We start from the raw sequence: 18,682 nt of genomic DNA, 5'->3' as shown, positions 1-18,682 counted from the left end.
TACAAGTCTACAGCAGAGACATAGAAAGTACAAACTACAGCAGAGACTTAGAAAGTACAAGTCTACAGCAGAGACATAGAAAGTACAAGTCTACAGCAGAGACATAGAAAGTACACGTCTACAGCAGAGACATAGAAAGTACAAACTACAACAGAGACATAGAAAGTACAAACTACAGCAGAGATTTAGAAAGTACAAGTCTACAGCAGAGACATAGAAAGTACAAGTCTACAGCAGAGACATAGAAAGTACAAACTACAGCAGAGACATAGAAAGTACAAGTCTACAGCAGAGACATAGCAGAGACAGCAAATGCAAAATGAAGTTAAAACTGCGCCTCTTTGTGACGACATTATTTATTTATGACTGTATTACATTGGCAGCCATTGTCTTCAGAGTTGAAAAAGTTTGTTGGTGAGTTGATAATAAAACAATGCACATGTAAACAGTACTGTTACACATAAAAGTATAACGTCTATTGCCCTTGAGCCAAAAAATCTTTTCTCCTGGAGACACTCCCTAGTTTGGTAAGGCGTGCGCACGTTACCCTGGCGCTGACGTAAGTCGCTCGAGACTTTTCTGTGGTTCTGAACGGCCTTAACCTTTGGAGTCACGGCTGGGGCTTTTTCTTGAATGGCTTTAAGACTCTGGTCGCCCTGGGTGAGCGCGGCCGTCGTAATTTTCACGTCCGAGAAAGCGGCGTCATCCTTGACATCCTGGGACACTGCCCTGGAGGATACAGATTTGTAAGCGGCTATTCCGGCTCGAGTGATTCTCGCGCTGATCTGATTGGGTGGTACCGTATTCCCCGGTGCTTGCGGTTCCACGTCTGCTTGGAGCAGGCTGTAGTATTCGATCTTGTGTGTCTCCGCCCTATCTTTGGTGATTTTCACGCTATGAGACAGCGAAATGCATCTGTCTGCCCGGCTAGGCGAGGAAACGACGGAAGGCTCGTAGGCGACGGAAGGCTCGTAGGCGACAGAGAGGGGGGAGGGTTGCTTAATTTTGTCGGCGGCGGATTCTAGCATCATTAAATTGTCAGAGTTGACATATTTACAGCGCCAGTGTTGCTGTTTGCTTGATTTAGTCTGCTTGCTTTTGCTTCTCTCCGTGGTAAGGGGCATAATTCTGGGATACTTGATGGTCTTGCTCATGACGCTCGTGTCGTCGCTGATGATGCCGAGGTCGTTCCAAGGGCACATTTCTTCATCAGCCTGAAACACCGCGTAGGCCGAGTCTTGGCTACGGCTGCGGCCTTTCATTTTAGCCGCCTGCTCCACTCTTTGAATGGGCCTTGACTTGCGTTTCTTCCTCATTTCCGGTCCCCCCGACGCCGCCCTTAGTTTGCAGAACGCCTTTTTGTCTGTCGATCGCATCAGTTTGGCCTCTGCGTGGCCATCGCCCTTGTTAATGGACGTCCTTCTGACTTTTGGCGAAGGGGACGTGAAACGCTTGTTGTTCTTGGCGCTCATTTTTCGGGGAGAGGGTTTTGTTCTCCAGGTGAAAGCAGGGGTGGCCTCCATGGGGCTTGTACCTACGTCGGCATCTACCTTGCTCTTTACACACACAAGATCTTGGGGGCTGGCGTCTCCACAAGTAACTTCCTGCTTTTTGCTGCTGGTCTTGCGCTGGAGGGATGGGTCCTCGCTTTGGTCCAGACACCCGAGAGTCAGACTTTTTTTCCCAGTGCCTCCATCTGTTCTGAGTTGGGATTCTGTAAGACAATCTCCTTGGTCCTTTTCTACAGTAGACAAAGTCTGGTTAGGAAAACTTGTAGTCCCTTTCTCCAAACCTGCTAAAAAAAATGCCAACTTTAAATATTATGTAATGCTAGTTGTCTTGTCCCGTAAATGGATTTTAAAAAGATGACTCTTGTTCATGACATTAGCATGACAAAAGGAACTAGTAGGCCTATTGCTCAGGGACTTATGCTCAGATTTACTTAAGTTTTCTAATGAGATACTAATTGTGTGTCTTGGAACATTCTACTGTGATAATTTTTTAAAAATCTTTTTTAAAGCGTGTTGTTATTAATCAGTTCATGTTACTAATAAGTTATAAAGACATCGAAGCTGCTGCTGGGAGGATTGAGCAGACAACGGCTTTGTCACCAAAGCAATTACAGCGATAGATAAGTAAATAGAGATAGATACACAGAGAAAGACAAGGAGAAAAAGAGAGAGAAAGAGAGAAAACTGGATGACAGAGGCTCTACAGAAGTATAAATACCAGATGCTGAATGATATTGAGAAAAATTACATTTTGTAGACACGAGAAATCTAACATTCGTCTCTCACAAACTCTTGTACTTCGCAATAGTCTCCCTTTGTCTACTAATAGGTAACTCTGCAATTCCAGAAGCACTCTATACATTTTTTGTCTACCCTTATTATTTTCTCCCAAATAATTGACTAGCTGACTTTCTAAAGAACTTTGTGATCTTCAGTGGATTCAGGCCTACACCGCACCAGCTACGCCCATATGAATATGATGCATTTTAGCTGACAATATTTGTTAAGCTCTTTTCTTCCTGATATATACGTATGTTTGATATATACGTATGATTGATATATACGTATGTTTGATATATACGTATGTGTGTACTTCAATTCTGAATACCAAGTGTTACCTAGTCATGAGTGTAATCGTGACGACACTCGTCACGGACATTTAACTTGTTTATTGAAAATATAATACAGGCAGAGCTCTGGCAGATGAAATATCTAATATAAATTAATATTCAACAGAACAATATTCCATGGACAGAATAATAGTTGCACAATAATTACAAGTCTATACTTCAACTCTAGAAACTTAATGTCGAACTAGCCTGGACGGGACATAAACACCACGCTGAAAATCAGGAGTTACATTCCATTCAAAAAATGTCACAAACCAAACCAAACCAAAACTATCATAAAGTAAACAACCTGAATTCCCCCCCCCCCCTCAACTTTTTTTTTTCTCACTTAAATTAAACAGGAGAACCACACTGACCAGACAAAGTCTGTCCTGACCACACTGACCAGACAAAGTCTGTCCTGACAGAAATGAGAGAGTAGATCTATTCACTTGATCTCGTTTTTTTTTTAATAATTAATAAATAAAATTAATGAAGCTGATCAACGCAATGCGAGAGAGAGAAAGAGAGAGAGAGACAGTGACAGAGAGAGAGAGAGGGAAAGAGAGAGACATAAGATAGATACTTAAATTTTCTTTGCGACAATGCGAGTTTGTTATACATGTTTCGGATGTAATTCTCTAAACATAAAACTTGTATTTTTTTTTTAAAAGTTAAATTTACTCCAAACACTCACTACACATTTTGCTTCTTGTCCTGCGAGGTGGTGTGGACTGGACTCGTATACTGGACGAGCCTGTAAAAGAAAACCATTAGCTTTACTTATTTGATTCATTGATGAAATTAGCACCCAGTTGCGTCAGTAGGTATGGCTTCAAAAGGGGCGGCCTCCGACTGGTGGGGGCATCGGAAAGGAAAAATTTGCGAAACATGAATCAAATCTCAAACATAGCAGAAATATATAGTTTTATGTCTACTAACCTTGCTCTAAGGTCTATACTAAGACACTATATGTATTTACGAATTTTTAAATCTACTTGTCATACTACATATATTAGAAGACCATTGTTTCTTCCTTCTAATGAAATTGTATTTCTAGTCTGGTGAATATGAATCGTCCATGAAGCTTATTAGTGCTATCCGCGCTATATGAATTTAACTTCTTTGCTGATTTAGATATAGATACAGTCTACAAGAAGGCTTTTAATTCATTGCGTATCTTTCGGCCTTCATTTTTTGTTTTTCTAGCCAAGCCAGCTTTGTTCATTTCAAAGGCCCGCAAATTTTCTAGGTCCCAGGAGAACCCGACCGACCCTCGAGCTGTGGGACTGACCCGTGCCATTAGTTAGCCATTGGTACAGGGCATCAGAACCAAGTGGGACCTCAATGGTCCAAGCTGTTTTCTCATTAGTGTCAAGAGAATTTGATAGATAGTAGGCCTACCTCACAGAAACATGGACAAACGATAGCCGGCATCCTCGCCCACACAAAAACAAAAAGAAACATGTATTGTCCTACGAGCACACATTGACTTTTTAACTTTTGTCTCAGAGAAGAAAAAATAACATGAAGTTTACTTTAATTAGTCCAAAAGTTTATACTACACTAAAATGTTTGGAGAAAAGGATTCATACAAATGAAAAGCTCGGTGCATACATGTTAAATAGCCTAGTTAATGACTCACTAGGTACACATATTAGTAGGACAGAACGAGTTGATGAGTCCGTGGTTCGTGCCGTGGTCAGGACTGTTTATTATTTGCTATATTTAATTCACTATTTTATCTTATTAAAAATGTTGTACATAGTGCTGCCATCTATCTAAGCTTAAGTATAAAGAGCTCGAAATTTACTTTCTTTTTTTAAGCGTTGGTGCGTAACTCACCATCGTAGGCATATTATAAGAACAATCTGATCGGATAGTTTCTTTTTTTACACCCAAAACTACGAAAGAGCTTCATGAAGGTGTGTGTTTTTGTGTACAAGGTTTTAGTAATAAAATGAAATATGGCCTATGAATGATTTTTTTAAAAATCCTTTTGTCGTTGGTTGTTGCGGTGGAGGTACGGTACAACAATTCACGGGCTTAAAGTCTTTGTGCACGAACGTTACAATGCGCAGGAAGCAAAACTGTTCCGGCCACAACACATGACAAAGCTTATCAAATATTTCGATATAGAACTGAGAAACCGAAGAATTGTCATAGATTGTACGTGAGGTCTAAGGTGGTTGTCTTTTTTTAATAGAGGGTGAGATAAATGTCACTATTATTCTTGGGACAACAGTATGTGTTTGGGTGGGAGGAGTTAAAAAGAGAGCCGTTTTGTTTAAACGTAACCGATACTGAATTCTCGGGCCAAAAGCATGTGTCTGTATTGCTGTATTGGCGGGGGGGGGGGGGCGGGGTAAATTGGGGGTTGTTCTAATGAAAGGCCAAAAGAAAAGGTTGGGTTCCGTCCAAAACAAACAATATAAAGTAAAGTTCCCCTTTCAGACCTTGCAATCTATAGAGCAGACGATGTAAAACTCATCTGTTTCTGTGGCCTACGGTTAACGAGACCATCCGCCCTTACTTTACCCGACTAATGTCAGGTACCCATTTGAGTTGGGTTGACTCGGGGGAGCCATAAAAATTCCAGTCTACGCTGGAATTCGAGCTAGAGAACCCGATTCAACACTTGGCCACCACGATCCCAAAAACGTTTACGGACTTGCCGGTGGGTAACGCTACTCTAATATGTCAATATGCTATTGAAAAGAAGAAAAATGTGTTTTAAGTATACTTTTCCACATCTTGAAATTTTTATTTGGTAACTGGTAACAACATGTATAGGCCTACAATTAAAAAAAAACAGTTGTTGAGGGTTTGATGAATGTATTTATTTATAAAGAGTTGTTTTAGAGACTTAAGAGAAAGTCCGATGCCAAGTTTTACCTCTGCAAGGAGAAACCGGACCTTTCAACTGACAGATACTGTTGAAGATGTGAACATTGTTGATCATGTATTCTACAATCATAATTAGATAGGGCAGGCGTTGCATTTTATCTTGAAGTAAGCTGCCCTGTAATCAATTAAGTTTAGAAATACAATTCTCTTTTTTCCCCCCTTTTTTTAGATTCAGACATCTCAAAGGCAACTGCTGCAATGTTAAAAACTGTATTAGGCCGAGACCTTTCGTCAAAGACCTGAAACGTCACAACCTGTGGGCAGTTTAGACCAATAGCGTGTTGTCACGTCACAGGCCTGTGCAGGCAACGGGACATATTTTTTTTGAGATGTCTAAATATTAAAATCCTGTAATAAAGTTTTCTATTCCGACTAATTAAGATTGTGATTGTTGTGTAGAATATTTTTGTGTGATTTCCTATAGACTTTAAGTCTATCATTATGTAGAAATATAATTCGTTGTGTCTGCCAACACATACACGAGTTCAGTTTTCGAGACTTGATCAACCTTTACATATTATTACGACAGGTACGAATGGATAGCTATAATAGATAGCAAGCAAGATTTAGGCAACTAATGCCATGGTCGATTTTGTCATCTAGTCCATTCCTGATGGCAAGTTTTCATAGGCGTAGGCTTTCAAAAGAGTCTTCGAATCAACAACCACAATGGTAGGAGCAAAAAAAAAATTAATAGTATTTATTTTAAACGTCTGATCCGTCCTGCAGGACGTAAAGTCTAAGACGTTAAGATTTCCATTTTTGAAGGTACGTCTCAAATTAGCAAGTTCAATATTTTTTTTTATTCAATAAGATATCGACAACGTAGCAGGCCTACAGAGTCCCTTACATTAGAGAGTATTTTCGTGTTTTGTTGAGCGGAAAGAAATAAGAGAACGCCTAACAGTTTTATTGTTTACATATGTATAAAGATTTTGTAGGCGTCTCCAATTAGACGATAGGTTGCCAAACAAAGTACCCCTTCGCGCTCGGAAGACAGCTTTCTTTCAAAGAGAAGCTTTTTTTTTTTTTTTTCATTTAAAAAAGGAAATAATGACATAATGACGTTTTTGGAGACTGAATCTACATTATATTTATCCGTAATTAAGCTGGGATGCTGACATAATAGTGTTCAGAAAGTATGTGAATGCTCTCTCAAGTTTTATATAAATATTTATACACGAGTCTATCTGTACTTACGTGCTCTGGGTCGTCAATCTTTAGAGGGTTAATGACGTCCAGGACAAAAATAGTTGCAAGCTTTCGAACATCCATTGAATTGTGCTCTGAATAACTGGCCACCTAAATGTTTGTTGAATATAACAAAGGAATATCGTCATCAAGTTTTGTCCATAATGATAAGACTTGTCGTCGAGGTCACATCCAGCGTAGGCATAGCCATTGTCCGCCGGTGGTCGATTTTGATTTTCTTTTCGCCGTGTACGTCTGTCCTCGGCAGCGAATTTTCTTTTCGTTTCAAATATCCCGCGACCTTTGTAAGTGACCTCCAGCTGTCTCGTTCTGAAGCCGCCTGCTACCAGGTGCTCTCTTCTGTCATTTAAATCAAGTTGGCGCCTAAGCTGGTCCTTAAAGCGTTTCCGTGGGGCACCTTGTTACTTCGACCACCTTTCAGCTCACCAAATAGACAGCTTTTGGCATACGTTCGTACCCCATACGGGATATTTACCCAGCCCAGTGTAACTCTCGGACCATAAGTCCGTCTATACTGTCCATACCGGCGTTCGCAAGGACATCGCGGTTTGAAGTCCGGTCTTGCCACCGTATGTCCATGATGGAGCACAAGCATGTTCTGTGAAAGCGTTCAAGAAGTGTTTTAACTTAGGAATTTTATGACAAACAACGTTCCCTCCTACCATTGGGGGAGATGATGCCAACGTTTATTTATTGAGGTCGACAACGCGTTACGGGGACGACATTGCTACTCAAAAAAAAATAAATTCTAAATACTCGAAGATATCGATATGCGTTGAACGTAACTAATCTCTTTTGAAGTAAAAGCCTGTAATTTATAAGATAAGATTCAACAATCATTAAAGTATTCTATACCTCAACCTTCCCTGTCAGAAATGAACAACACAAAATTCAAATTGTTTCTGGTACAAACGATAGGACACAGGCAGGCCTACCTGCTCTCTTGACGATTGATATTTAAATATTTAAAAACAATAACTCTGGAAGTAGTCTGCTCGCATGGCCTTGACCTTACATAAAACACGTCGAAGCAAAGAGAACCAGACGACACAGATATTTATTATTACTTTTCCTATACAGCTATACAAAAACAATGTAATCCCTCGTGTACAACGTGTACCTATATATTTCTACCAACCAAATTATAAATTACCTTTTGAAACAGCAACATCATAAAATGAAGAATGCCGAAACTGAACGCCTGAGACTGCCGGAAGTCGGAGAGTATAGCTTTGTACCTGCTGCTGTAGTCATCGGTAGAGGCCTTGATCAATGCGTCGCACACGTCTTCCGGCAGAAGAGGCTCCGGCAGTCGGACGAGATAGCTCTTCATGGCCTCAACAACGTCGTGGACGGACAGATTCTTCATGCGCGATACTTTGGAGATACCTAGTTGGGACTGTCAGGAGGGAGAAGGTAGCAGTTTAATGCACTATCCAAGATGAGATCTATACCACCAGTACAGTGTTCTATGACGTTTGTGAACTATAGTTAACCAAAAGAATACAGACTTTACTTTCTCCCAAACCTCATCTTTGTCCACCCTGTCTTATTACTTATTAAATATGTTTTATCTAACTATGTATCAGACAAATCAATAATAGGCAGACCAAAGGCTGATATTGACTTTATTACTTATTAAATATGTTTTATCTAAATATGAATCAGACAAATCAATAATAGACCGACCAAAGGCTGATGTTAACTTTATTACTTATTAAATATGTTTTATCTAACTCTGAATCAGACAAATCAATAATAGGCAGACCAAAGGCTGATATTAACTATACCTCGCATACGATAAACATTACAGTAAAAGAAAATGCATGAAAAAGCCGGGGTCGGACTTAAGCCACTGCAATCTATGCGGCCGCAGTGAGCCCCGCACTTTCATAGGCCCCGCATTCATTCTGGGTGTAAATTATTATATTAAACTATTATAACTGGAAATCTCCTGAAATTACAAAATATACGCTTGACTCTCGTTCGGACTTATCGATGGCCCAGGGTTCAAACCCTGCCCGCTCCCATCCCCCCATCGTCCCGGGGAAGGTTTGAACTAGGAAGTAAATTATCAACTCTGAAGGAACATCCGAAACGTGTAAAACAATTTTTTTTTACTGAAATTATTAAAATCTCCAACAAAACTCATAAACAACCTCGTTTGGTGGAGAGGCCAGCTTTATCAGATAGTCTAGTGGCATGATGCATAAAAAACTGCATCTGGATACGTCTTTTGCATCTCCAACCATCCACTAGTTTTCTAGCTGGGAGGTATTCATCCAGCCTTTTATACCGCTCATAGCAGGTCAGTACTGACCTTTCCCTCCTAAGGTTTAGTGGACCTATATTAGCCATTATTTCAGCCGCATTTACTGGACTTGTTCTAAAGTTTCCACAGACAAATCTTAGTGCTTGGGACTGTATTTTATCAAAATTGTAATAATAAGGCGAATTTTAACTTAAGCCGGAAGTTAAAATACTTTCTTTACTTAAATAGTTTACTTAGTAAAGAATGAAAAAAAAATCAGACGATTTTATTTTCTAATACAAAATCTATATGTTCTCTTATTATCCTTATCCCTACCCAGACAATCAGTTTCGCATCGGGCCCCGCAATTGTAAGGGCCGGCTCAGTGAATAAGTGTTGTTTTTTTCGAAGCAAAACTTGATCCTAATGATTTAATTAAAATAATACAGAATAAAAATGACAAGTTAAATGCAGAATTTGTCTTGACTGATGCTTTCAACCTATGATTCATTAGAGATTATTAAGGCCTCTAAACAAGGCCGTAAAAAATTGCACCAGCCGACTGGTTAGAGTCGTCTGTGCGGGGTATTGGGAATAGTTTTCAACTAGCAATAATCACGTCTCGGTAAGACCTCATTGACTATGGTACCGCCACTGCGCAAAGCCAAATAAGAGTCACGTCGGCGAGAACGTGGCCAAAAGAACTTTGGTTTTTCTTTATGGTTTTCAACGTGGTCAATACAAAATGAAGGTTTATATTTTTATTAAATATGTTTTTTCCCTCGTATCTTAAGGTAAATCTAAATAGAGAGCGCAAATAAAAGAGACCTCTTTTATTCTAGAAAAGAAAGCGTATCTTTCTATTACACTTTTTATATATAAAAGTTTTACCATATTTGTAAAAAGGTAGCCTAAATATTATTTCAGGGGAGAGCATTTTAGGGAAATGGTCAAGGGAGGTAATACTTTTAAAGCCATAACCAATTTATCTACTGTGTAATGTTGGATGCACTCCATCTGTCTGCTATTTGGACTCTCAGGTTACTTTTTCTTTTAATGTACCTCGCGGTCGGTTGAAATCGAAGTGTTAGGGAACAGTGAGTGACTTCAAATGAAAAGAGTTCTAATTCTACACTTCAATAATGGCAAACAAAAAAAGAAAAAAATAGGAAATAATAGCCCAAGGATATTTAATAAAGTTACTTTCTTTGTTTGTGAAGTTTTCAAACGTGAAGATATAATTTGTTTTCTGCTAGCGTATGTTTTTTAAACTACAGTTAATTAGACTTCAAAAATTGCAATTGAAAAATTTGCACTCATTTTTTTCCCTCTTTGTTTATTAAATTTTAACAGGCTTTCTCACCTGCATTATTAATTGTTCTTAAAACACATAACAACAATATGGATAGTGTAATGTCCTCTAACAACATAGGAATATTAACAAAAATTTATAAAATATATTTGTGTAGGCCAACTACAACTTACAATGGTGAAGTTAATCTTGGTAGCTGATCCTTGGATTTGAAACAAATCTTTGGTTTTGAGATTTTTCTCGATAATTGACGCCCCATTAATCAGCACTCTGAAATGTACAAACAGAAAACGACTAAAAATAAACATGATTGTAACAAATGAAATTGATAAAACAAATATAATGTTTCATGACAAAACGGGCCAACAGCAAACAGCTACTAATTTGCTGAAGAGCATGTTTGCCATGAAAAGAATACAAAATTTCGTACACCTCATTAGTAGGCCTACATTTCATTGTGTTCCTCAATTACAATTATATAATACAAGGATTGTTTCTATAGCCCATTGTTAACGTACGTGTCATATGGCCAACACAAAGACCAACCTCTAGGAGCTGTGCGGACTTAATGACATCTTAGGATTGAGATTTGAACTCACGACACCTGGGTTCAGAAGACAATCCCTTCAAAATTACCATTTTGCCCCCACCCCCCGAAAGGACAATATGATCTTATCTTATATATTACAGAAGTTACTTTCCAAAAGAAGATAATTACGTCCTACGCATTTCATGTGTCAATCTAGTCATACATGTTAATCAATGACAAACTCTGCTAAATCGTTCGTTTTCCTGGCTGATTCAGGCAACCCATTCCATTCTGTATGGTACTAGGGAAGAAGAAGCATTTGTACGAATTTGTTATAGAGTATGGGATAAGAAATCTTTGTGTCTTTCTGAGTATTTCAATAGATTGTGTTTTTCTATTTGTAAATTATGGTTCAATGTTTTATGTATTATAGCTACTGTACTTTTTATTCTTCTGTCCTGAAGTGTCTCTAAGTTTAGTGATTTTACTAACGGTGTTACTCTAATCAAATTTATTATAAATCTCGCTGCTCTATTTTGTATTTGTTCTAGTTTCTTTGTTTCTTGAGTTGAGGGATCCCAAAAACAGAGGATGCATATTCTAATATTGGCCTAACTAAAGTAAAATAGCATTTTAGTTTTATGTTCTTGTTTGATTTGTAAAAAAAAATCTTTTATGATTCTACGAGACGCTAAACTTTGCTTGCAGTAGACACCAAAAAGTGCCAATGATTTCTGCTTCTTGTAGTTGGTCTTAGTGTAAGTACATAATTTAGTATTTGACTCACATAGGAATGTACCCACATTCCTTGACGAATGAGGTAGCAACACGTTTGGTCGTCATGGTAACACTTTCACTTGAACGACTGAGTCCAGTTTTCTGTAAATAAAAAAAAAGTCTCACTAATAGATTTTTATAAAAGCTTAGTATGCACTTTTCTGTTTCTCTTTTTTTGTTTGAATTGTTTTTATTTTACTCGTATGTTTTGTAAAATGTTTGACATATTTCGGATGTCCCTTCAGAGCACTGGCGGATCCAGAACTTTTGAGTGGGGGGGGCGATTTTTTTCCAAACCCTAACCCTAATGCCAAGTAAACCCTAACCCTATGCATACACGTGCGTATATATATATATATATATATACATGAGAATTTTTTTAAAAGCAGCATTTCTCAACCTTTGGTGAAAAACAAAACAACTGGGGCATCGCTATAAGGTTTTCAAGTGGGGTTCGGGGCGAAGCCCCTCCGCCAAAAGCGTTTTCTTGCATTCTTCACTGTAGAAACGCATTCTCCTGACATCTACAACTCATTATATATCAATGGAGTTCGGGGCGAAGCCCCGACGACAAAAGCGTTTTCTTGCTTTTTTCACTGCAGAAAGGTATTCTCCTGACATTTACAGCTCATTATTCATCAATGGAGTTCGGGGCGACTTCGCCCCGCCGCCAAAAGCGTTTTCTTGCATTCTTCACTGTAGAAACGCATTCTCCTGACATCTACAACTCATTATTTATCAATGGAGTTCGGGGCGAAGCCCCGCCGCCAAAAGCGTTTTCTTGCATTCTTCACTGTAGAAACGCATTCTCCTGACATCTACAACTCATTATATATCAATGGAGTTCGGGGTGAAGCCCCGACGACAAAAGCGTTTTCTTGCATTCTTTACTGTAGACATCTACAACTCATTATTTATCAATGGAGTTCGGGGCGAAGCCCCGACGACAAAAGCGTTTTCTTGCATTCTTTACTGTAGACATCTACAACTCATTATTTATCAATGGAGTTCGGGGCGAAGCCCCGACGACAAAAGCGTTTTCTTGCTTTTTTCACTGCAGAAAAATATTCTCCTGACATCTACATCTCATTATTTATCAATGGAGTTCGGGGCGAAGCCCCGACGCCAAAAGTGTTTTCTTGCATTATTCATTGCAGTAACGCATTCTCCTGACGTCTACAGCTCATTATTCATCAATGGAGTTCGGGGCGAAGCCCCGCCGCCAAAAGAGTTTTCTTGTATACTTCACAGAAGAAACGTATTCTCCTGACCTAAAACTCATTATTCATACTATTAAAAAAAGGACCTTTTGAATAATGTTGTACTTGAAAAATATTCTAATATGAATTTATAGGCCCTTAATACATTGCAAAAAATCCGATTTGTTCCTTGAAAAGATAAGATACCCCACATATTTAGATTTTGGCTTTCAGGATCTCCGCCGAAAAAAAAATATTCGATAAATAGGCCTAATATTCAATAAAAGTATAAATTGTGAGTTATAGTCCCAAATTTTTTTAACTAGAAAAATATCAGATTGAGTAAAGGTTAGAAAAAGGCGACTATGAAAAAATGATTTGGGTTTAGAACTCATCTCAATAGTGACTCTTATAGTGAAAAATTTCGTTTGAATTCTAATTTTTTGAATGCAAAGTCTTTCTTAAAATAGTTATGATAAATTCATGTGAAATTACATAAACTCTGTCTGGAAATGGGAGGGGCGGTAGAGTGAAAACGATTAATCCTCGCTTCTTTAATAATTTCTGCTAAAGATTGCATTTGGCATTAAAGAATAGGGGTGGGGCGACTCGATATAAGAATTTAATTTATAGTATATATAAATTATATTAGTGACAGATGTTTTTGTTTTGTAATTTCCTAACTGTAATACAAAAAAGAAAAGTATTGGTTTGTCCGATGGGGGAAAGGCGATTGCATGAATCGCCCCTCCCACCTGGTACAACCTTTTTTCATTTAAATTTTACTAATGATAAAATTTGAGATTAGAGTGTGGTACGACATAATATACAATGAGTCCACATATCAATATGTAGTTTATATTATATAGATATTCAACTAATTTTGTTCACAAACTATGATTTCTCCATTAAAGTAGGACCGCCCCCCCTCAAAAGGTTTAGGTGGGAAGGGCAGTAGAGATAAATTGGCAAACAGGGAACGACATAATACAAAGATCGGTTAAAATATCAATAACAAGTTTTAATCACATAGATATTTAATTGATTCTGTTAGCAAGCTGTGATTTCTACAAATTGGACCGCCCCCCCCCACTCAAAAGTTTATGGGGGGGGGGGGGCGGGATTGATACCATCGCCCCCTCCCGACCCCACCAAATCGGCCAACATACTAGAAGGGGGGGGGGCGAAATAATCTAAAAATAGGTTGAAATATAAATAATTAGTATATATTATTAACATAAGTAATGAATTTGTATACAAATTGTGTGAATTCTATACTAAAATTCGTCCGCCCCCCCCCCCGAATCGGGGGGGGGGGTCGGCCGAGTGGGGGGGGGGGCGATCGCCCCTACCGCCCCCCCCCCTGGATCCGCCAGTGCTTCAGAGTTGAAGATAGTTTACTTCCTAGTCCAAACCTCCCGCAGGACGACGGGGGATGGGAGCGGGCAGGGTTTGAACCCGGAACCATCGATAAATCCAAACGACAATCCAGCGCGCAAACCGCACGACCAGGTCAGAAGATAGTATCATTCTAAACATCACTCATTCACGAGACTTTAGGATCAAATATTGAAATGAACTGTGAGTGATTTTTTTTATTTAATCATTTTTTTTAAATAACAAGAGAAATTAGCGAGTTACAAACCGTAGACAATAAATAAAAATAAAGATTATTTAATACTTTTTGCGAAACTAAATTATTTTGTCGTTTGCCAAGACAAAAAATATACTTTTACTTTTTTCAATGGTTAGTGTGTTGGCTTGAGGAGGCTATAGCCCTCGAGTTTGAATCCAGGTCGTTCAACTTTTTTTTTTCAATAAATGCATTTGAAAAGCAATAGTAATAGCCTGTAATATTAACACAGACACCCGCTTCTTTCTCCCCCCCCCTCCTTCTCCTTTCACAACTGGTCCAGTTAAACAAAAAACAATTGGTAAAAATACATCTAACGGCACAGATTAGTGACAGATTTATTACTGTAATTATCTATTACAAATTACAGGCTCAGAAGACGGAAAAAGAACGGCTTTGTCTGCTTGATGTGCGGGAAAATATGCAGGTCACAACTGGGTTCAAGTAGTCATGTGAAACACTGCACACATCCTTAATCTTCGGAATTAAAGATAGTGCCATTATTACAAATTTAATTACATGACTGATCCAAACTAATTGATACAACTACGGTTAATATAAGCGTTGTTGTTTTTTAAAAGCATTTTTTATGAAATGGGCCGGAAATGCAAAATATTTTTAAAATCCTATTTTTAAACAAAATAACAAAGCTTATCTAAGGGAAAGAACGCCGCTCTTACAATTATATCACTAAATAATGTAGAAGTTATTTCCTTATTCGATATTAAACAACATAATTATTTGCCAATAATTAATTGATTAATTGGTTCATTTTTTAATTGATTCATGATTAAGGTTAGGTACAATGAATAATTTTTTTAAATAACGTGTTCAATTGACTAAGTGAATAAAACCTACATATTTAGCCGTATCTGTGAATACTGAAGGATTAATTTCCCTTGAATAAAAACCCCTGTCAAAGGCCTTTCGGCAGATGATGTTGCCTTTTTGTAATCAACATAAAGTAAATTTTCCTTCGCTCTTTCTTCAAAAGGATTAAAAATATCCAAGGGGCCATTCTTTGGTGAGCCAACGAGTGAGGTCATATTGTGTGTCATCAGTTTCTATTGCCAACGATTATCAAAGGTGTCATATGGCCAGCACAATGACTAACCGCCCTTACTTTCCCAAACTAATTTCAGGTACATATTAGAGCAGGGTGGACTCAAGGGAGTCCTAAAAATGCCAAAGTTCAAAGTCTACGCTGAGATTCGAAACCAGGACCTTTCGGTTCCGAAGCCTCATCTTTCCACAAGAAAATATGAATGGTTGAATTATGTTGATTGATATACTGCAGTACATGTTGAAATAGTAAATGGTATTGCTTTGTCTGGCCCGTAAAGTTCTTTCAACCAAGTACTCCACATTGCTGGCATATCGAAAGAATGCGCTAATTAACAAAGAAAAAAAAAGGGGGGGGGGAGGGATTACTGAAAACCTTATAGGCCTATATATAGGAGCGAATTTATACAAACAAGAAAGTCTTTGTTAGTGTCTTCAAGTACTTAGTAATACTATTACACATGTAGCATAGTTACTGTATCATAGTAGACACCAGATTGAAAGCCTAACTCGATACTTGACTAGAATCTAGATCTCTAGTAAGTAACCTACCACTGTCACTGTGTCTAAGATTTTTTTGCGTTTTCTCTTCTGAGCTATAAACCATTTCTTTAGTTGTACAAATAGCATGATGTAACGAAGCGAGACATTGATACGGAGTTCTCACGTGCAAGACCATGTGTTCATTCGCAATGGCCTTGGCTGGAGAAAGTTTAGGGACAAAGAACTTCTTACATTTGGATCTTATTTCCTGACCTACGCTCTGATGCTGAAGCTCTCCTCTCTGATTATAGGTCAACTCTTCCCACAATTCTATTAGCCTTTCTATTGTATGTTCCGGTACGGTTGATGAACTTGTGCATTTCTAGAATTTGCGCATTTTTTTGGTTCACTTCTCGGGAATAAGCTACATTGGTGGAAAATAGCTCTAAATAACGTGTTTTAGTCGTGGTTTTCATCAGTAGTAGAGTAGGAATGTGTATGATTTATGGCACATACTAGAGTACGAATGTGTATGATTTATGGCACATAGTAGTAGGAATGTGTATGATTTATGGCACATAGTAGAGTACGAATGTGTATGATTTATGGCACATAGTAGTAGGAATGTGTATGGTTTATGGCACTTAGGCACTTTTCAGACCATGTCATGCCCATTGTGTTTTAATTTTTTTTTTTTATTGATTCGACTTTAAAATAAGGCAATGTCTTCGAGTCCGAAGTTAAAACGAAGGAAACAGTATTTCATATTGTAACATTTGCACATAACGAAGATTTAGGATGAGGGCAGTGTTTCACAAACTCACTTGATACTTGAACATTTTGTCACATCGAATGCAGAAAAACTGTTGTCCGCCGGGGTCTATTTAAGTTTTCTTTTTGCCTTGTGCGCTTGTCGTCGGCAAGAGCTTTTCTTTGGGCCCGCAGTCTTCGAGAGAACTCAGAGTTCATCTGCTGACAGCTATTTTCCTCCTAGTGAGGGCAAAGTGGCGCCTGAGTTGTTCTCGGGGGGGGGGGGGGACACGTCTGTTACGTCGTCCTTCTTTAAGATCGAATAAAAAAAAAGGGAATCGCCTTTGGTCATAATCATGCAGGATAAATATCCGACCCAGGGAGACGTCCCATCTTCATCTTTGGCCTCCTTCAATTGGCCTCCAACAGTTGTCATTTAAGACGACCCATCTCCCGGAGGACGCGATTGAGAACCTGACCATGGTTGGAACGTTGTCGCCATCACTAATCCCCCCCCCCTCCAAGCAGGTGCTGGGTCCGAACGTCAACAGCCGATACAGTTCGGTGTCAGCCTTACATCAAGTTAAATGTGACTTAATTATGCCACAAATAAAAAAATATCATTAAGCTAGTTATGTTCTAATGCAAGGAACTCGCTACAAATTTCTTCCCTTTACAAGTGGTAGGCCTATTTGGAAGTGAACAAGAGTAGTCTGAATTTAGAAACAAGTTCTACTTGTGGAAAAGTATTTTATTCTTACTATATCGTGCCTACAACATACGAGACTGTGTGGGGGCACTCGATCCCACCCCTTTAAATATAAAAATAAACCTTATAAAAAAATCACCAACTAAAATTCGTTTTCCACGTTTTCGTTTACCAAATACCCAAAATCTAGCTCTTCGGACGCAACTGGCCCATGTTTTAATTGGTACAATTGATAAAAATGTGTTAAATCTCAACTTGATCCGAGAATGGGTGAGAGAGAATTTAAATAACGTTTCAAAATTTTTACCAGATAGAGTGAATTGATATAAGCTTTCTAAAAAAAAAAGTAAGCAATCATTTGTTTTGTCCACAATGCTATTGACAGAATTCAACAGCTTTTGACTAATCTTGATGATCTTGGCCTGAGTATTCCTTGTATCAATAAAGAGGTCCTAAGATATGTTAAAAAGCTCTTCTTTCACTTTTATCGGCTATGTTTTTCTATTAAAAATAAATACGCCAGGCATTTTGGTGGTGACTTAAAAAAAAAATTGTAAAAATTATTTATGTAATGTGAAATAGACAGTCCTACACCTGACATTCTTAATTCTCAAAACACTACCAAAAGACATAAGTGGCCTTGGCAGCTTTAGAGAGAGGTCGGCTTAACTTTCTGGAGTAGATTTTTTAACGACATTCGACGGTTCCCTTCACTACATATTAAACACCGTATTCAACATCGATCATCAGCGTCGTGTATTTTCTGCATTGTTGGCCTTTCGCCTGTTATTTTATTTGGTCATTGGAGTGTTACCTCTGTTTAGACTTATCCTGTACAAGACACAACGCGGATGCACCTAACAACCACCAATCAGATTTTTCCTGACATCTCATTCTAGGAGATATTGACTTCAGCCACCCAAAGTTTGACATCTTGTCTTATATAATACAGACGTTACTGCAAAAAAAGTAGAAGATGACGTCCTATGCATTTAGTCGTGCATGTTAACCAATGAATTAAATTCTGCCAAGTCACTGGTTTTCCTGGCTAGCTCAGGCAACCCATTCCATGCTCTAAAAGCACTAGGGAAGAAGGAGTATTTGTACCAATTTTGTCCTAGCATTATAGTCAATTCAAACTCGCCTCAAGCCACAACTTTTTAATTTAAACTTCTTTACTTTCATCTTTTAGTAAATGAACTCAGGGCTGACTGGCAAGAAGGAAGAACTCCTATAAG

The 18,682-nt window shown here is 38.4% G+C and overlaps 1 protein-coding gene and 1 non-coding gene across 3 annotated transcripts; both read right to left on the bottom strand.

The window, feature by feature from the left end:
- Window positions 1-337: 337 nt before the first annotated feature.
- LOC106057511 (uncharacterized) lies at window positions 338-16,313 on the bottom strand. 2 transcript variants are annotated; one of them, XM_056033847.1, is made up of 8 exons: window positions 16,055-16,313; window positions 11,619-11,710; window positions 10,476-10,572; window positions 7,893-8,138; window positions 6,728-6,829; window positions 5,516-5,642; window positions 3,318-3,377; window positions 338-1,795 (listed from the first exon to the last, which is right to left on the bottom strand). In XM_056033847.1, exons 1-8 carry the CDS (start codon window positions 16,130-16,132, stop codon window positions 393-395), a joined length of 2,205 nt encoding a protein of 734 aa, XP_055889822.1. In that variant the 5' UTR covers window positions 16,133-16,313; the 3' UTR covers window positions 338-392. The 2 variants fall into 2 exon arrangements, with proteins under 2 accessions (XP_055889822.1, XP_013070186.2); XM_013214732.2 differs by having other exon boundaries at window positions 338-1,792.
- Window positions 9,517-9,656, bottom strand: LOC129927041 (U4 spliceosomal RNA). Its single transcript, XR_008778755.1, has one exon. It is a non-coding gene; the product is annotated as a U4 spliceosomal RNA (small nuclear RNA).
- Window positions 16,314-18,682: the final 2,369 nt, after the last annotated feature.

This window comes from Biomphalaria glabrata, chromosome 6 (genome assembly GCF_947242115.1).
Source record: "Biomphalaria glabrata chromosome 6, xgBioGlab47.1, whole genome shotgun sequence".
Classification (NCBI taxonomy): Eukaryota; Metazoa; Mollusca; class Gastropoda; family Planorbidae; genus Biomphalaria; species Biomphalaria glabrata.
Note: the sequence above shows the minus strand (reverse complement) of the source record. Positions and strands in the feature narration are given on the sequence as shown.